The sequence below is a fragment of the Tursiops truncatus genome, chromosome 4 (genome assembly GCF_011762595.2).
Source record: "Tursiops truncatus isolate mTurTru1 chromosome 4, mTurTru1.mat.Y, whole genome shotgun sequence".
Classification (NCBI taxonomy): domain Eukaryota; kingdom Metazoa; phylum Chordata; class Mammalia; order Artiodactyla; family Delphinidae; genus Tursiops; species Tursiops truncatus.
The window spans coordinates 76087983-76106709 of NC_047037.1; the positions used below are offsets into that span (position 1 = coordinate 76087983).

General features: G+C 40.0%; 2 protein-coding genes across 8 annotated transcripts in view; one reads left to right on the forward strand and one right to left on the reverse strand.

Annotated features, from left to right (window-relative positions):
- Positions 1–18727, forward strand: part of HSPBAP1 (HSPB1 associated protein 1) — an 86337-nt gene that overhangs the window by 46246 nt on the left and 21364 nt on the right. The window contains exons 7-9 of one of the 4 annotated variants that reach the window (XR_002173815.3): positions 2534–2644; positions 2772–3257; positions 16605–16730. Coding sequence is in view for 3 of the 4 variants with exons in the window: in XM_019922760.3 (XP_019778319.1) it covers positions 2534–2644; positions 2772–3311 (651 nt within the window). In the remaining variant the exon portion in view is untranslated. Of the gene's footprint in view, positions 1–2533; positions 2645–2771; positions 3394–16604; positions 16739–18727 lie in introns of those variants that run through there. The other 3 variants (XM_033855763.2, XM_019922760.3, XM_033855764.2) reach the window with 3 other exon arrangements.
- PARP14 (poly(ADP-ribose) polymerase family member 14) overlaps positions 6241–18727 on the reverse strand; it is a 48336-nt gene continuing 35849 nt past the window's right edge. Inside the window, exons 14-17 of one of the 4 annotated variants that reach the window (XM_033855760.2) lie at positions 16704–17303; positions 15060–15193; positions 9617–9791; positions 6241–8941 (exon numbers count right to left, since the gene is read on the reverse strand). In XM_033855760.2, coding sequence (XP_033711651.1) covers positions 8652–8941; positions 9617–9791; positions 15060–15193; positions 16704–17303 — 1199 coding nt within the window. In that variant the 3' untranslated portion in view covers positions 6241–8651. Of the gene's footprint in view, positions 8942–9616; positions 9792–15059; positions 15194–15892; positions 16011–16703; positions 17304–18727 lie in introns of those variants that run through there. The other 3 variants (XM_073804171.1, XR_004526392.2, XM_033855761.2) reach the window with 3 other exon arrangements.

Below are 18727 nucleotides of genomic sequence, written 5' to 3' on the forward strand. Positions count from 1 at the left end.
TCAAGCATCTTTATGATCACAGCGCTATGAGATTAGAAATAAATTACAGGGAAAAATACGTAAAAAACACAAACACATGGAGGCTAAACAATACATTACTAAATAACCAAGAGATCACTGAAGAAATCAGAAAATACCTAGAGACAAATGACAATGAAAACACGACAGTCCAAAACCTATGGGATGCAGCAAAAGCAGTTCTAAGAGGGAAGTTTATAGCAATACAATCCTACATCAAGAAGCAAGAAAAATCTCAAATAAACAATCTAACCTTAAAGAACTAGAGAAAGAACTACAAACAAAACCCGAAGTTAGTACAAGGGAAGAAATCGTAAAGATCAGAGCAGAAATAAATGAAATAGAAACAAAGAAAACAATAGCAAAGATCAATAAAACTAAAAGCTGGTACTTTGAGAAGAAAAACAAAATTGACAAATCTTTAGCCAGAGTCATCAAGAAAAAGGAGAGGACTCAAATCAATAAAATTAGAAATGAAAAAGGGGAAGTTACAACGGACACCGCAGAAATACAGAGCATCCTAAGAGACTACTACAAGCAACTCTATGCCAATAATATGGACAACCTGGAAGAAATGGACAAATTCGTAGAAAGGTGTAACCTTCCAAGAGTGAACCAGGAAGAAATAGAAACTATAGAAACTATGAACAGACCAATCACAAGTAATGAAATTGCAACTGTGCTTGAAAATCTTCCAACAAACAAAAGTCCAGGACCAGATGGCTTCACAGGTGAATTATATCAAACATTTAGAGAAGAGCTAATACCCATCCTTCTCAAACTCTTCCAAAAAATTGCAGAGGAAGGAACTCTCCCAAACTCATTCTATGAGGCCACCATCACCCTGATACCAAAACCAGACAAAGATACTACAAAGAAAGAAAATTACAGGGCTTCCCTAGTGGCGCAGTGGTTGAGAGTCGGCCTGCCGATGAAGGGGACATGGGTTCGTGCCCCGGTCCAGGAAGATCCCACATGCCGCGGAGCGGCTAGGCCCGTGAGCCATGGCCCCTGAGCCTGCGTGTCTGGAGCCTGTGCTCCGCAACGGGAGAGGCCACAACAGTGAGAGGCCCACGTACCGCAAAAAACAAAAGTACTAGCAAACAGAATCCAGCAGCACATTAAAAGGATCATATACCATGATCAAGTGGGATTTATCCCAGGGATGCAAGGATTCTTCAGTATACACAAATCAATCAATGTGATACACCACATTAACAGATTGAAGAATAAAAACCATATGATCATCTCAACAGATGCAGAAAAAGCTTTTGACAAAATGCAACACCCATTTATGAAAAAAACTCTCCAGAAAGTGGGCATAGAGGGAACCTACCTCAACATAATAAAGGCCATATACGACAAACCCACAGCAAATATCATTCTCAATGGTGAAAAACTGAAAGCATTTCCTCTAAGATCAGGAACAAGACAAGGATGTCCACTCTCACCACTGTTATTCAACATAGTTTTGGAAGTCCTAGCCACGGCAATCAGAGAAGAAAAAGAAATAAAAGGAATACAAATTGGAAAAGAAGAATTCAAGCTGTCACTTTGCAGATGACATGATACTATACATAGAGAATCCTAAAGATGCCACCAGAAAACTACTAGAGCTGATCAATGAATTTGGTAAAATTGCAGGATACAAAATTAATGCACAGAAATCTCTTGCATTCCTATACACTAACAATGAAAGATCAGAAAGAGAAATTAATGAAACAATCCCATTCACTATTGCAACAAAAAGAATAAAATACCTAGGAATAAACCTACCTAAGGAGGTAAAAGACCTGTACTCAGAAAACTGTAAGACACTGATGAAAGAAATCAAAGATGACACAAACAGATGGAGAGATACACCATGTTCTTGGATTGGAAGAATCAATATTGTGAAAATGACTATACTACACAAAGCAATCTACAGATTCAATGCGGACCAATACTGGTCCATGGCCTATTAGTAACCAGGCCGCACAGCAGAAGGTGAGCAGCGGGCAAGTGAGCAAAACTTCATCTGCCGCTCCCCATTGATCCCCATCGCTTGCATCACCGCCTGAACCATTGCTCATGTTACTGCCTGAACCAATCCACCCCCCACATCCCGTGGAAAAACTGTCTTCCGTGAAACCGGTCCTTGTGCCAAAAAGGTTGGGGACCACTGCTCTACAGGGAGTATTCCTTTGTATGTAATACTCTTTTTTTTTTAACTTTAAACATGTCAGAGAATGGAAAATATTGGGAAAAAACCCACAAGGTGGTTCATACTTAAGGTCTATGTCTTATAGATAGGATACACACTTAAATTTGGTTGGTGAAATATTCTAAAACTCTTCTAGATGGCAGAGGAGAGTGAATACATAAAAATTGTGGTCTGCCAAACAACATATTCCTTCAGGAACAAATCTTATGTTAATGAGAGAACAGAACACACAATTAAGAGACTCTACTCTGTTTTAAGCAATGAGACACAGAGACAAATGAAAAAATGTGTCTTTTTTTAACCTTGATTTAGGAGGAGGACCACCAAGCCCGGGTAGAAGAGGCAATCACCCGCATGCTTGTGTGTGCCCTGAAAACTGCAGAGAATCCACATGATATGAGAGCTTGGTTAAACCCAACTGAGGTGGGTCCCTTCTGGTTTTCATCATGGCAGTTAGTATCCTGTGATAAACCAATCCCGGCTGGAACATTTGTTTTCCAATTTATGTAAGTGCCTATAACCATTTTAAAGAGTTTTTCTTTTTCCTTAGGTTGAGGAAACATCCCATGAAGTCAATTGTCGCTACTTAAATGGAGCCGTTTCTGCTTTTTTTGATCATTATGGAACATCTAAGGTAGTAGAAACCCAAGCGCTGAGCACAGACGGAGAGTACGTGATAAAGGAAGAATTAAATGTGCACAACCACGTGGAGGGAGCACAAACTAGTAGCCACAGCTTAACCTTGGGAACAGTAAAACAGGAGGCAGCAAGTCCCTTTGGTCCTGATCTGGTTCCTGTGATACCAGGTTCCCAAGAACCACCCTCAGAAAGAGGAGGCATGTTTGAAAGTGATGGTGAAGACTTTGTTGGCAAAAATGGAAAACGCTTTGGAAAATTGCATTGTACCAAGAGACAACGAATGATGAGTGAAAGTGAGAATGCAGTTGTGGAACAAATGGCTTCAAATAGTACTGTGGCCCCTTCCCAAACATTCATTTCTACAGATGACTTGCTGGATTGCTTGGTGAATCCACAGGTAACCAGGATAGTGGCACAACTTTTGATTCAAGGAAGAAGTTTGCGACTCTAATAGAAAATAACTTTTTCAGTAATACTTTAAGAATATTTTTAAAATAATATAGTTTTAAAATAAAAGATGAAATGGCAAAAGGGCAATTTGCATATGCTTATAAATGTCCTGTTCTCACCTAGTTAACATTTTAGTCTCTTGCCACCTTCTTGCATACACGTTGCTCTTTGGACAACCTGGCTCTTTGTTATTGGTAGGCCTCTTTCTTCAGTGCCTTTGCCTTTCCTTTCCTATCTCATCAGTCTATCTCAAATGTAAGCCCCTAGTGTTCTCACCAAGAAATAGTGTCTCCATCAGCAGGGGTCACCTGCTGCTTGTTTTTGTAAATAAGGTTGCATTGGAACACAGCCATGCCATTCATTTACATATTGTCTGTGGTGGCTTTAGGGTTACGGTGGCAGAGTTGAGTGGTGACAGAGGCAGTATGGCTTGAAAAGCTGAAAATACTTTAAAAGTTTGCTAACTCCTGATCTAATGCATCCATTGGGTGAATTCTAGCTTTTTGGGAGGTAGGGGTGCAGTTGTTAATTTCAGTAGTTATCATGGATTCTTTGTCATAAGATGGTGTGGGAAGATTTATGATTGTTTTAAGTTCTTGATCTCTTAATTCAAATGCAGGTTGAAGTCTAGCCTTGATCTGAAGTGATCACATTTCTCAAATCCGTAGAATTCTCACTGGTTAACCCCTGTAATCCAGAGCAGAATACCAATCAGGAGAAAAGTAGGTGGGGGCCCAATAAGAGGCCTCCTTGTGTAAGGAACTGGGACATCTAGGAACACCAGCCCTGGAATAAAAAGGACGAAATGCTACTGACTCCTGAAACTAACTAAAAGCTTGGCTTAGTGAACTTGATCCCACTCTCATTACATTTGCAATATGTGGGGTAATTATTATCATTACCGTCTAAGTAAGAATTTAAGAATTATAAAAACATATTGAACTCAGTAACCATTCAAAACAGAAAAGATACACAAAGTCACCTTTTAAGAAGAATTGACTACTGGCCCCATCCTTCTCAGGTCAAACTGATGGTATCAGTAAATCCCAAGAGAGTACGTACTTTCTGGGAGAAAGGAGGAAGGGAAATGAACATGCCCAGGAAAAGAAGGGTCTGAAAAAAGACCCTTCTGTAGCACTTACCACCATCTGACTACTATATATTTGCCTATTTATTTGATTACTATCTCCCCCAACGAGAATGTCACTGCATGAAGGTTTGGACTTTGTTTTGATTATTGTATATTTGCAGAGTCTTGATCAGTGCCCAGCACATGGTAGGTGCTGCTTAAATATTTGAGTGGATTTTTTAAAAAGGAGACCTTGTTGGCCGATACTCCTTCAGAAACACTGGGGCAGAGGATGTTGTGACTAAAGGTGAGATGTCTGTTACCTGTAGTAGGTATATCCCTATCGCAGAAATAGACATTTGTCTTCAGCTATATATTTTTTTTACACCTGCCCTCACTGAGAGCTCCCCCATACCCTCCTTCACACAGAATTCCCTCCCCCGCTCCCTCCCCCAGGGTTCCCTCACCCGCTCCCTCCCAGATATTTTATTATATTTGCTACTACTTGGACCAGTGTTTTTCAAGTTGTAGATTGTGACCCATTAACAAGTCATAAAATCAATTTAGTGGGTGAGACCAGCATTTTTTTTTTAATGGAGCAGGATATGTAATTTCAGTTAATTCAATAGTAAATATAAGTATTATTTTGTGAAACTGTCCAGGAAAAATTTCTTTCAGAGTAAATATACTTCATAAATCTTTTCAGTTATATCTGTGTGTGTACTGGGCCTGATATAAAATGTATTTCTTAGTGTATGTTAGGGTCAGAAAGGTTTGAAAGCTGTTCTGAGCGCAAAGTATTGATTTCAGTTAGAGCTAATAGTTTCTGGCATGCAGAGACCTGGGTAGAGAGTTAAGACATTGATATGAATGCATTCGAAATGTAAATGGGTGTTGGGAGATAATTTCCTAATTTTGTAGAGATAGAGATTATGACACGGCAAGAGATCCTGGCTATCTGCAACTGGGGAGTGTGGGAAGGAGAAAAGACAGTCAAAGGGAGAGATGGTCAGCCACCAAGTAGGGTCCCATTTCATCCTGCATTTCTCAGAAGAGCCTGCCCGAATGAGTGAACTCAATTATTAAATAAATATTAATACGTTGACCCTCCAGGGGTTAGAGGGATTGAAGTGTTACACCTAAAGTTACAGTATCCACGTATAAGCAGGGTGATCTATCCGGAAGGCAAAGTAGCTAGGGCCCCTGAGCTTTTAGGGTCTACAGAAATGTTTTAGTTTCTTTAAAAATAAAAAAAAGAATATAATCTAGTTTCATTACCTTCATGTTTATACCAATGCAGTAGCGAAGTATCATGTTTAATACTTTTCATGGAGTAAGGGGCCTACAAAGGCAAAATTGCCTGGGGCCCATGAAAGTCCTAAGCAGCTCTGGGTATCAGGGATATCAGAATCATTTGAGGGGCTTGCTGAAGATGCAGATGTCTGGGTACCACTCTAGAGCTATAGAATTTGCCTCCTTTGGGATGGGCCAGATTTTGCAGTCTCAGCAAGCACCTGAAGTGCTTCAAATAGCAAAGAAGTTTAAGAATCTCTGGCCCTGGAGTAGACCACCAAGACCTAACACAGGCTCGAAGTGGGCGTGTTTTAGCAGGGGCTACTTCTTGGGGTCAATCCGCCCTTCAGATTTACTGAACTAAAGCTGTACTGTGCCCTTCCTGTAATTTTCAGCTGAATGCTATTGATACTGTGAGGATACCTTGATGCTGTCATGTTTAGTTGTGGTCTTTTATCAGCAGTGGCCTGTGTTTATCATCAAGCTCTCCTGTATTTGCCCTAAAGGATAAAGATGTTTAACCACCAAATAACATTTTCCAAGCATTTTATTCAAAAAGGAGGAAATATTTATTTAAAAAATTTTTTATTGAAGTATAGTTGATGTATATTATATGTTGCATGTGTACAGTACAGTGATTCACAATTTTTAAAGGTTGTACTCCATTTACAGTTATTATAAAATATTGGCCATGTTCCCTGTGTTGTATGACATATGTCTTTAGACTGAGGGTAACTATAACATCTACAGACTGAATCATCATACTTGGTGCAATACACCCTGATATTCAGCCTTGCCTAAGTTAACCAAACCACTGGAGAACAAGAACAAATTAGAGAGCACGTCTCTCCTTTTTTATTTCTTACATTCATTGTCAAGCCCAAGTTCAGATGCCAGTGGCTGGGAAGCTACTCCTAAGCAATAAGAAGTCTTTGCCAATCCACTTAAAAAACAGCAACAGCAAGAAAAATTTCAAGACATCTGTGTTTAATGAAGCAGCAACTATGGCCCCCTCAACCTCCTTTTCTTGAAGTGCAGGCATTGCTCCCTGGGGCCTTTATCCTCCTGGTGACCCCTAGCATCCAAGTTCATCATCTGTCCTGGCTCCCCATGGGCATAGCTCTGGCCTCTTGGCCTACAGAACTTCAAATAAAGAGACTCTACAATGAAAACCAAAGCCAGAAGGGACAAGGCCAAGGAAATATGAGGATAATTCACAGATTGTCTGAGATATTCCTGAATCAGTAACATTAATCTAGAAGCCATGTTCTATAGTGGGAAGAGCAAGGGGCTTGATGACACAGAGACCCAGATTCAGTTGCTGGCTCTGAGGCCTGTTACCCAGGCGACTTAAGGCAAGGAAGCTTCTTGTGTTCTGAGCATCAGTTTCCTCAGCTTTAAAACGGGGGTATAATTCTTACCTCACAAGAGTGTTTGGGGGAAGAAAATAAATACTGTTATGTGAAAGCACCTCTTATAGTACTTGGTTAATGGAGGCACTCAATAAACAGTTTTAGAATCTGAAATTTACCTGAGGAAGTTAAAAAAGAAACTTTCCATTACTATCCTATAGCTACTGAGTTAGCAAATTAGTAATATGACTGCTTAATTCCTTTGGTTTATTTATGCACAAGGCTTTAAAATCATCAGAAGCTAGGCTGCCAAGGAAAATGTGCTATTTAGTACCCTTAGATTCATTTAATCTTAACATAGTAGAAGGGCTTCATACTGAAAATATAGCAGGCATTATCCCTTTTTTCCACTGGGCAGAACTAAGACCATGAATAAAAGTTATAAAAAGGCAGATTTGGGTTCAACTTTAGAAAGAACCAATTGGAAACAGGGCTGCTGCACTGCACAACTCCATGTGATACAGCTCACCTAGTCCCCAAGCTAGACCACAGCCCCCCGGACTGTGCAGGACGTGGCTGCATTGCAGTCCCAGAGCCCTGACCAGAGCTGTCCCACATGTCCATAGGCTGCTTTGTGAAAAAGCTCCCTGCCATGGAATCTCATCGATTTGAGGCAAAGTGACAATAAGTCAAGGGTGTTGAAGAGATGGTTCCCACTTTGGTTAGGAGTCTGACAGGGCTTCTTCATTCTTAAGTGGTTTATGAAACACTTATGCATCTATTGTACATCAGGCACAGACCTCAGCCCAGGGATAAAGAAAATTAGACGCCATCCCTGCACCCAGGGAAGACAGCAGCCCCACCCACTTAGTAATACTGTGCTCCCCACAGCAGTATGGAGTCCTGACATGATACCAGCTGTCTCTCAGTGGCAGCTGAAGTTATATCACTGTGTCCTCTGCCTTTAAGATTAATGTTATTCTTACATGTGGAATCTAGAAAAATGGTACAGATGAACCTATTTTCAGGGCAGGAATAGAGATGAAGACGTAAAGAATGGATGTGTGGACGTGGAGGGGGAAGTGGGGGTGGGATGAACTGGGAGATTGGGATTGACATGTATACATTACCAGTGTAAAATAGATGGCTAGTGGGTACCTGCTGTATAGCACAGGGAGCTCAGCTCAGTGCTCTGTGGTGACCTAGATGGGTGGGGTGGCGGGGGGTGGGGGGAGATCCAAGAGGGAGGGAATGTATGTATACACATAGCTGATTCACTTGGTTGTATAGCAGAGACGAACACAACATTGTAAAGCAACTATACCCCAATTTAAAAAAAAAGACAGATTAATGTTATACTCTCCTTCCTGGAAATAAACACCTGTACGTCTACAGATGTGATATCCATGGTTGAGGACACACAGTTGTAACTCTAAGTTATCCAATTAAATTCTCAAATTCTCAAGAGAGGTTCATTCCAGTTTTGAAAGAGAGGCTGGAGAATGTCTGATTTCAGTGACAAGGGTCCTCTGATCTTAGAAAAAGCTGTTAAGAGAAAAAAAACCTACAGCTTGCTTTACAGTTAGCTATGTATAGATGAATATCTTCTGCAAAGGATACCAAAATGTTAATATCTAAAAGTGATGAGGTACTCTGGGTAAGCCTGGTAGTCATAAAATACCACAAATAAATTTGGATTTTGCACACAATCTGTGACAGTGTCATATGAGTCAGTAGGATTTTGGGGGTCCCTTAGAGGAGGCACAATTAATGACTTGTTTCCAACTGTGTAGGATCCAGTGAGTACTCGCACATAATACATACGCTTCTTCCCATTTGCGTCCGGTCTGGAGTATGTATCACTGGCAGAATAATGGGCACTGACAGCGAAATAGGTTCCCTTTCCGTATGCCGTAGCTGTGAAGAGAAAAACAAAACATCTTTAAGGATTTCAATTTAGTCTATAATTTGACATGTTGACCCAATATGTCAAATAATGTTAAAATAATGTTCAGTTCTCTCTAAAGCTTCTTTTAAATTTTTTGTGTGTGTTTTTTATTCTTTTTTTTTTTTTTTTTTTTTTTGGTTATGTTGGGTCTTCGTTGCTGCGTGCAGGCTTCCTCTAGTTGAGGCGAGCGGGGGCTACTCTTCGTTGTGGTGCGCGGGCTTCTCATTGCAGTGGCTTCTCTTGTTGCGGAGCATGGGCTCTAGGCACACAGGCTTCAGTAGTTGTGGCACGTGGGCTCTAGAGCGCAGGCTCAGTAGTTGTGGCGCACGGGCTTAGTTGCTCTGTGGCATGTGGGATCTTCCTGGACCAGGGCTCGAACCCGTGTCCCCTGCATTGGCAGGCAGATTCTTAACCACTGTGCCACCAGGGAAGTCCCTGGTTTTTTATTCTTAAAAATCATTCCCCCACCCTGAAGGGCCAGTCAGTCCCTTCGGGATGAAATATAGTGAGTCTAACCTAAAACTTTGGCTGTAACATGGCCCCCAACAATGAGAGAACACACCACCATCCACACTGTCCCCAGCCAGCTTGGGTTCTCATGGCTGACACCTCATTTGAAGCAGCCAGATTACTTGCGTCCTTACCATTCTTTCCAGCATAACTGCGGTTAAAGCCTTTTCCGTTCACAAGTGTCACTGAGTCGGCATCTGTCCCATGGAAGAGCAGCTTCTCATTTATTAATTGGCCATTTTTGGCGTCCATGTTGTTTTTCTTTGTCTGGTAGTGTTTCCAGAGCTCTGGATTCTGGATCCTCTCAATCTGCAAATCAATAAGGAAAAATTTGCTGTCAGTGCCAAGAGCCCTTGGCAAGATACAACAGATGAAACACGACCATTATTTCTCATAAGTATATACAAACTACAAAAAACAGCAAATTCAATGCCAGATGGCAAATTTCTACATTCAGAAGTCTTTTTAGATCCAGAGTTTCACAGAAACAGGCCTTGGTAAGAACGTTAATTTAATTTTAAACATCTTTTATGTACCACATGAGAGCAGACAGTGTTTAGGATCTTAAGTCCTCATTATTTGAACTTGGCTGACCAAAGCCTCTTCAACTCCTAACTGCTCCTGTTGCCATCTACCTCACTATGTCACTTTGTCTCTCTCCTCCAGTGAGAGAGTATTCTAATAGTGGGAGAAGCACTAGTGTCTAGGCAAGAAGGATATTAATTAGTGAAAATTAATCTCTGGTCCAGTTGGAAGAGTGGGGCATGAATCCTGGTGGGAGGGGATCTGGTTATAGACCAAAGTGGCCATGCTTTGACCATACTCTTTGGCCTCCAGGGCTGTGGTGGAAACTCCTTGGGTCTTGGGTTGCAGATCAGTTTCTACACTCCCCTAATCACCAGGTGGTGGCAGTTTCATAAGGTTGACTTGGGAAAGAGTGAAGGGTGGGTAAGGGAGGCAAGGACCCTCATGGACAGGCACAAGGTGAAGGTTCCATGTGGTCAGAATCTTCCAGTCCAGGGAACTCTCGAGTCTGACACTATTATTACCTGCCTTTATTGGGTTCTTCTTTTTTTTTTTTTTTTCAGTTTTGGGTTTCCCGTTTTTAATTAAGATACAATTAATACACCATAATACAATTAAGTTTGCAGGCTTCTCTGGTGGCACAGTGGTTAAGAATCCACCTGCCAATTCAGGGGATGTGGGTTCGAGCCCTGGTCAGGGAAGATCCCACATGCTGCATGCACCACAACTACTGAGCCTGCGCTCTAGAGCCCACGAGCCACAACTACCGAGCCCTTGTGCCACAACTATTGAAGCCCGGGCACCTAGAGCCCGTGCTCCGCAACAGGAGAAGCCACCACAATGAGAAGCCCATGCACTGCAACAAAGAGTAGCCCCCGCTTGCCACAACTAGAGAAAGCCCACGTGCAGCAACGAAGACCCAGTGCAGCCAAAAATAAATAAAATTAATTAATTAAAAAAAAAGATACAGTTTGCCCTCTAGTTCCAAGTCTCAGCATTATCATGTATTTTGTTGATCCAATTTATAATCTTAAATTTTATTTTTCCTTTTACCTACAACTGAGTTTCTAATCTTCAAACTACTTCCAATTTATTTCTATTTACTTTAAATCTTATTTATTTTACTCATTTTTAAAAGCCTTAAAATTTTATTCACACCGAGTTTTGAAACCATTCTTAATTTCTTAGTCCTTTTATTCTTGTTTCTCACCCTTTTTTAGTGTATATGCTGAAGTGAGCACAAACCCTTTTAAAATTTAATAACCACACAAAGAAAATTATTTCAAGTAATTTTGAACACAGTAATCTGAGTCTGTATTCCTAGTAGGATAAATTCTAAGCTTTACTTAGTAGGCTTATTTTAGCAGCAGGCTCTGGCTATGATAGACTACTTGTATCAGACCAAACTTCTTGCCAACAACTACTAGAAGAGCTAGTGGGAAAAAAAGTCTGTTTGAAGGCAACAAGGATTTGAGCCAAGTTCCTGGAGAGAAGGGAAGTGCAGAGTGAAACAAAGTCAGAAGATAACAGAGTAACTTCTTCAAAGTGCTTAAAGAAAATGACTACCAATTCAGAATTTTGTACCCAGCAAAAATATCCTTCAAAGAATGAGGGTGAAATAAATTTTCAGACAAACTGAGAGAATTCATCACTACCAGACCTGCACTAGAAGAAATACTAAAGCCAGAGGAAAATGACCCCAGATGAGGCACAGAAATACAAGAAGGACTGAAAAGTAGTGGGATGAAAGGGTAAATATGTATATAAAATTATATACATATTATATATACACACACACACATATCTGAGTCACTTTGCTGTATACCAGAAACTAACACAGTATTGTAAATCAACAATAGTTCAATAAAAGTAAATAAATAAATAAAGCTTCTTTGATGCCTCACCTACAAAATATATTCTTGCAAAAAATATTCATCTGAATTTACCCAAGCCTTTCAACCTAACTCCAAGCTTACCATAAATAAAGCGGATAGAGGAATAAATTAAATGACACCATGGGCAATCAGACAAATCTAGAATCTGTAAAACTGCTTGGATTCTTAAAAAATCTAGGTGAGACAGAGCCAGAATGTGGAACATTCTACAATACAACTAGCTTAAACTCTTCTAAAATTTCAATGTCATGAAATATAATGTTTAAAAATGCAGGAGTACTGTTCTATATCAGAAGAGATGAAGGAGACACAATGACAAAATGCAATGTGTGAGTCCAGATTGGGGGCAGGGATTGGGAGGAAGTTATAAGAAAGCTGTTTAGAGCAACAGGGGTGATTTGAATATTGACCTTCTATTGGATATTATTATAAAGGATAATGATATTTGTGTTATTTAAGAGAATGTTTCTATTCTTAGGATACATATGCTATAATATTTAGGAGTGTCATGATATCTGCAACTTACTTTCAATTGTTTCAGGAAAAACAGAGTGAGGGGAAAAAAAGCAAATGTTACAAAATTGTTGAATCTAGGTGGAAGTTCATGGGTGTTAAAAAATCGTCGTCACAAGACATGACAGTCATGAAGGATGACAGACCACCCATTTCTCATGTTAGCGCTTTTGCACTACTAGACACCTCCACAGAGGTGCCTTAAGTACAGCCTAGCTCTGCTTTTACTGGTGTCATAGACTGGGATTTCACATAAGATTTTATTTGAAAAAAGGGTTCCACTACAAAAGGGTAGTGAAGTCATTTCTCTGGTGAAGGTCTGCCAACACATGGTAAGACTCCAGGGCCCATGCAGACATTTCTGGTCAACTGGGTGGTCCTGCTCAATTTGGACTTGACATCTCATCACAGTGTGCCAGTCAGCCACTCCCAGAGGACTGTAATTGGTATCTTTAATGAAACTTATTGTCTCAGAACCAGACCATGAAAGAGCTGCGTACTTGAATTACATTTTCTTGGTACCACATATAATTGTTTTGCTCAACATACAGGGATCTATCTACTTGGCAAGGTTATTTATTCTTCCAGTTTTATTAAGATATAGTTTACGTTCATATAGCACTGTATAAGTTTAAGATGTACAGCATAGTGGTTTGACTTACATATATCATGAAAAGATCATCGTAAGTCCAGTGAACATCCATCATCTCATATAGATAGAAAATTAAAGAAATTTTTTCCTTGTGATGAGAACTCCCAGGATCCACTCTCCCAACAACTTTCACACATAATATAGTGTATGAAAGCACTGTTGATTATATTTATCATGTTGTACATTACATCCCCAGTACTCATTTATCTTATAACTGCAAGTTTGTACCTTTTGCCTACCTTTCACCCAGTTCCCTCTCCCTATACCCCCTGTCTCTGGTAACCACAAATCTGATCTCTTTTTTTTTTTTTTTTTTTTTTTTGATCTCTTTTTCTATGAGTTTGTTTATTTTTGAAGTATAACTGACCTACAACACTGCTAGTTCCTGTTACACAGCATAGCGATTCAATACCTCCATATATTTCAAAATGATCACCAAGATAAGCCCAGCCATGATCAGTCACCATACAAAGATATGATACAATTATTGACTATATTACCCACACTGCACATTTCATACCTGTGACTCAGCAATCTCTCTAACCTATGCCTCTCCTTCCTACATTGCGGGATTAAAAACAAATGGTATAAAATTTGATACTGAATTTACTGTGAGGATGATTCTGAAGATGTTCTCTAGTACTTATTCACAGGAGAACTCTTTCAGGAGTCAGTCTCAGTATTGTGAAAAACTGTTGAGTCTCCTGATCAAATGCTTTGCTCTTTGATTTATGGACATTATGAATCTTATAGCTGAGTGTTTACTTCTTTACTTTGTCTACTAGGCAGATCAAGGACAAATTTGAGGGCCTCCTCTAGTAACTATCTAGGACGTCATGTTATGTATTTTTGTGAACTAACAATACCTCTGTAATTATCTTAATTTCCCTGCCCTACTTTTCTTTTTGTCCATATTTATGTTATCTGAAGGTATATCTTTGTAGTACGCTTCAAATCTTTTTTGAATTATTATGTAATAATAATAATATATGTATTATTAAGTACATGAATAAACAGAGTGGTGGCAGTACAAATAGGGAATAAGAGAAAATTTGCAAAGAAAGACAATGCAGGCCTTACTGGCAGACTTGTTATTACAGATGAAGGGAAGGTACTCAAAGATCTCTAGCTTTACTCAGAAAGTGGTGGAACCAAAGACAGAAAGCAGGAAGGAAGGGGAAATGATGAGATGAGTTAGATTTTAGGGAAATTGATTTAGCAGACAGATATTCAAGTGGAGACTTTTTTAGGCCACTTGGGAACTCAAGTTCTAGAACTTGAGTCAAAGATCCAGGTCGGTGATGTTGATTTGAGAGCTATCAACACTGAAATAATAGCTGCAGCCAAGAAGAGTAAAAACGTTCCCTGGTGAACTGCAGAGACAGAATACCAAAATATAAATCCTGTGGGTTACCTAGGATTAGGGGTTTAGAGGAAGAACAGATGCCAGTGAAAATGAAAGGAACATTAGTTAAAGAAGGAGAAGAAAGCATCAAAATAATACTGTCCTAGAAGTCAAGGGAGAAAAATAATTTCAAAAAGGAAACTTTCTAAATTAATGTTTAAAAGCAGAAGATGCCAAAATAAGGGAAATGAACAGGGAAAGGACCGCTGGATTATCAAGGAAGCAAGGAGCAGAAGCACATAATCCTGATCTGATGTGCTAGTTATCAACTCCAACTTTGCTAGTTATCAACTCCAACTGTGGAGCCATATCTAGGAGTTATTATTAGCTTGCTTCACGAAGTAAACATATATCTTTATTATTCTAATATATTACAATCTAATATATTGTAATAACTGACACAAGAATTTCAATGTCTCAGTAATCATAGTGACATGAGTAGAATCTAGAATTTAAAAACTAATTGCCATAAAATATTTCTAATTCTGGGTAAAAATGTGATAGGAAGTGAATGAAAGTGTATTTATCCAGGACGATGATACCTCTATCTCCACCGTGTAGAAACTCCATGTCAGCGGAAGGCTTACCTTCTCTATGATGAGGTGTGCACAGGTCTCATTAAACTTGCTTGCCACAGTTTTGTATTCTGAATTATCAGGCTGTAGCTCAACCACACGGACTTTCTGCTGCTTCATATCACTCCAGTATAAGGGGATCTCAACTGCAAAGTAGACATTTGAAAACTCCCTCGCACCTAGAAAGGCTCATCCGCATAGTCCACATTCCTGGTATGCTTTGAAAAACTGAGTATCATTTGTGCTCTTGTTTTACAATCTCCTAATTCAAGGTGTTCAAGAAGCCCCTTATCTTTCTAGAAGAATGTTTTCAAAATGTGGACCACAGATAACCCGCCTCAGAACCAACTATAACACTTGCTTAAAAACAAACTCACAGGGCTTCCCTGGTGGCGCAGTGGTTGAGAGTCCGCCTGCCGACGCAGGGGATGCGGGTTCGTGCCCCGGTCCAGGAAGATCCCACATGCCGCGGAGCGGATGGGCCCGTGCGCCATGGCCGCTGAGCCTGCGCGTCCGGAGCCTGTGCTCCGCAACGGGGGAGGCCACAGCAGTGAGAGGCCCGTGTACCGCAAAAAAAAAAAAAAAAAAAAAAAAAAAAACTTCACAGATCTACCGAATCAAAATCTCTGAGGGTGGAACCTGGGTACCTGCATTTTAACAAGTTTGATCATGCTCAGATTTGAGAACTATCGGTGTAATGTAACTCAGCTGCATATTCTGTTCAGTCTCTAATCTGTCATAATTTAATAATTTTACATATAATATAAATGATTTCCCTACAATGTTTTCAATAAATAGTCATTAATGTTTTGCTTACAAATGCATGGCTTTTTGCCAAAACTCACCACAACCACCAGGCCTTCCACATCTATTCTTTCATTATTCTTCACAGCATCCTTAACAGTTGGGTGGGTGGGAGGTTTTGCTACATGGCAGGTTGTGGTGGCAGCTCTGTCTCCCCGTCTGCTAAACAGAATACTGTATTTGACTTGTCATTTCCCCAGGGTTGCTCAGAGTCTGAGGAATTCGTTCACATTGATCTCTCAATGTACTGAAAGCCAATTCAGTAGTTTTCAGTGGGGGATTTATGTGGTTCAAAGGCAGGAATAGCTGACTACACAAGACAAGTATTCCCTTCTCAGGAATCTTGAAGACTGCTTCCTCATGTGTGTGTCAAAGAATCTTATCCTCGGGGCAGAGGAGCCAGTGACTTCTGGGAGAAGATCCTTCAGGCTCCCCATCCACTCTGGGTCATCAGTCACAGACACAGAGTGCCCACTCTCTGACTAGGCTGTCTTCAGTCTTTTGTTCTAGAAAGGCTTGGGCTTCTTTACAGCCCATGGCTTTCCCTTTCCTTACAGAAGCAGCCATTACCTCCCCAGCAAAACTGGCTCCGGGAAGCTTGTAAACTGTAGAGATGAGAACAAATGCAACATTTGACTATTGTTACCATTAAGATAATAATGATCAGCTGTTGGGTACACCCTGTGCTATATTTTCGTGGCCAAAGTGTAAGCTCCTTCAGCTGAGACCAAGTTTTCTATTTTCTTCCATAAGGGTACTTGGATTTTATCTACTTGAACAACATTTTGATGTATGTACAACACACATCACAGGCATAAAGTAATGGACAAGAAGCATGAAAGTTTGATTCACCTTCAGATTTTGTATGGCGCCGAACAGGTAAACTCTTTCCCTTTGCATCTGTAGCAGTGTATGTTTTCAAGTCCACTGTGTAGCTCTGATGATTAATTTTAACATCAATTGTCTTCCTCTTTTGTTTCTTTGCATCCTCCAGTTGCATATTGGTAATTTTGTCAAAACTATGAAAATTTTTATCGTCCTTATATTGCCATTCCACAAAATCACTGGTACGATCTGCCAGGTATTCCTGTTCTTTGGACAATCTAACTCTCTTGATCATGTCCTCAATTGCATTTCTAACCTGTACCACATCTTTGGTAATTCCAGAAACCTCAATCAAAGGCCTTTCACGGTCCAAGGAAATGGAAATATTTAACTTCTTCTGAAGCTCATTCAATTCCTGGTATTCCTTTACATCAAAGTTTTTGATACATTCATCTTCACTGGTGTAGGGACACTGTTCCTTTTGAATGAGATCCTGTATCCAGAAGAGGACGTTTTCTACACTTTTTACATTTTCACCACATACCTGAAATATTGCTGATTCTGTTTTCTTTTCTAAAACCAAAGGAGTCTGTTTTGGGGGAGATTTACTTGAGAAGCCCAAGAATGCTAAAAAAGAAAAGAAAGGAAGATTAGCTCTTTCTTTCTTTCTTCCTTCCTCCCTCCCTCTTCCCTCCCTCCCTCCTCCCTCCCTCCCTCCTTCCTCTCTTCCTCTCTCTCTTTCTTTGTCACCATGCTGTACATTACAACCCTAGGACTTGTTTATCTTATAACTGGATGCTTTTACCCTTTTGACCAACTTCACCCATTTCACCCAACTCCCACACCCCCTGCACCCACCGGCAATCACCAATCTGTCCTTTGTATAAGTGCTATCATACAGTATTTGTCTTTCTCTGTCTTATTTCATTGAGCATAATGCCCTCAAGGTCCACACATGTTGTTGCATGTAGCAGGATTTCCTTCTTTTTTATGCCTGAGTAATATTCCATATACACCACATCTTCTTTATAATTCATCTTTCAATGTTTCCATGTTGTGGCTACTGAAAATAATGCTGCAGTGAACATGGATTCCAGAGAGTGATTTCATTTCCTTCAGATAAATACCCAGAAGTGGAATTGCTGGATCCTATGGTAGTTCTATTTCTAGACTTTTGAGGAACCTCCATGCTGTTTTCCACAGTAGCTGCACCAATTTACATTCCCACCAACAGTGCATGAGGGTTCCCTTTTCTCCACATCCTCACCAACACTTGTTATTTCTTGTCTTTTTTTTTTTTTAAATCATTTATTTTCCCCTATGTTTTCTTCTAGGAGTTTTATGGTCAGGTCTTAACATTTGAGTTTTTAATACTTTTTTTTTTTTTTTTTTTTTGGCTGTGACATGTGGTATGTGGGATTTTAGTTCCCTGACCAGGGATCAAACCCATGTCCCCTGCAGTGGAAGCATGGAGTCTTAACCACTGGACCACAAGGGAAGTCCCTTGTCTTTTTTTTAAATATTTTATTTATTTATTTATTTATTTGGTTGCACTGGGTCTTAGTTGCAGCAGGCGGGCTCCTTAGTTGCAGCTCACCTGCTCCTTAGTTGTGGCATGTGAGCTCTTAGTTGTGGCGTGCATGTGGGATCTAGTTCCCTGACCAGGGACCGAACCTGGGCCCCCTGCATTGGGAGCACGGAGTCTTAACCACTGTGCCACCAGGGAAGTCCCTCCCTTGTCTTTTTGATAATAGCTGTTCTATCATGTGAGGTGATCACTCATTATGATTTTGATTTCCATTTCCCTGATGATTAATGATGTTGAGCACCTTTTCATGTACCTATTGGCCAGTTGTATATCTTTTTGGAAAAACGTCTATTCAGATACTCTATTTTAAAATCAAATTGTTTGGGGTTTTTTCTATTGTTGTATGAGTTCTTTATATATTTTGGATTTAACCCCTTATCAGATATACGATTTGCAAACATTTTCTCCCATTCAGTGGGTTCTCTTTTCATTTTGTTTATGATGTCCTTTGCTGTGTAGATTT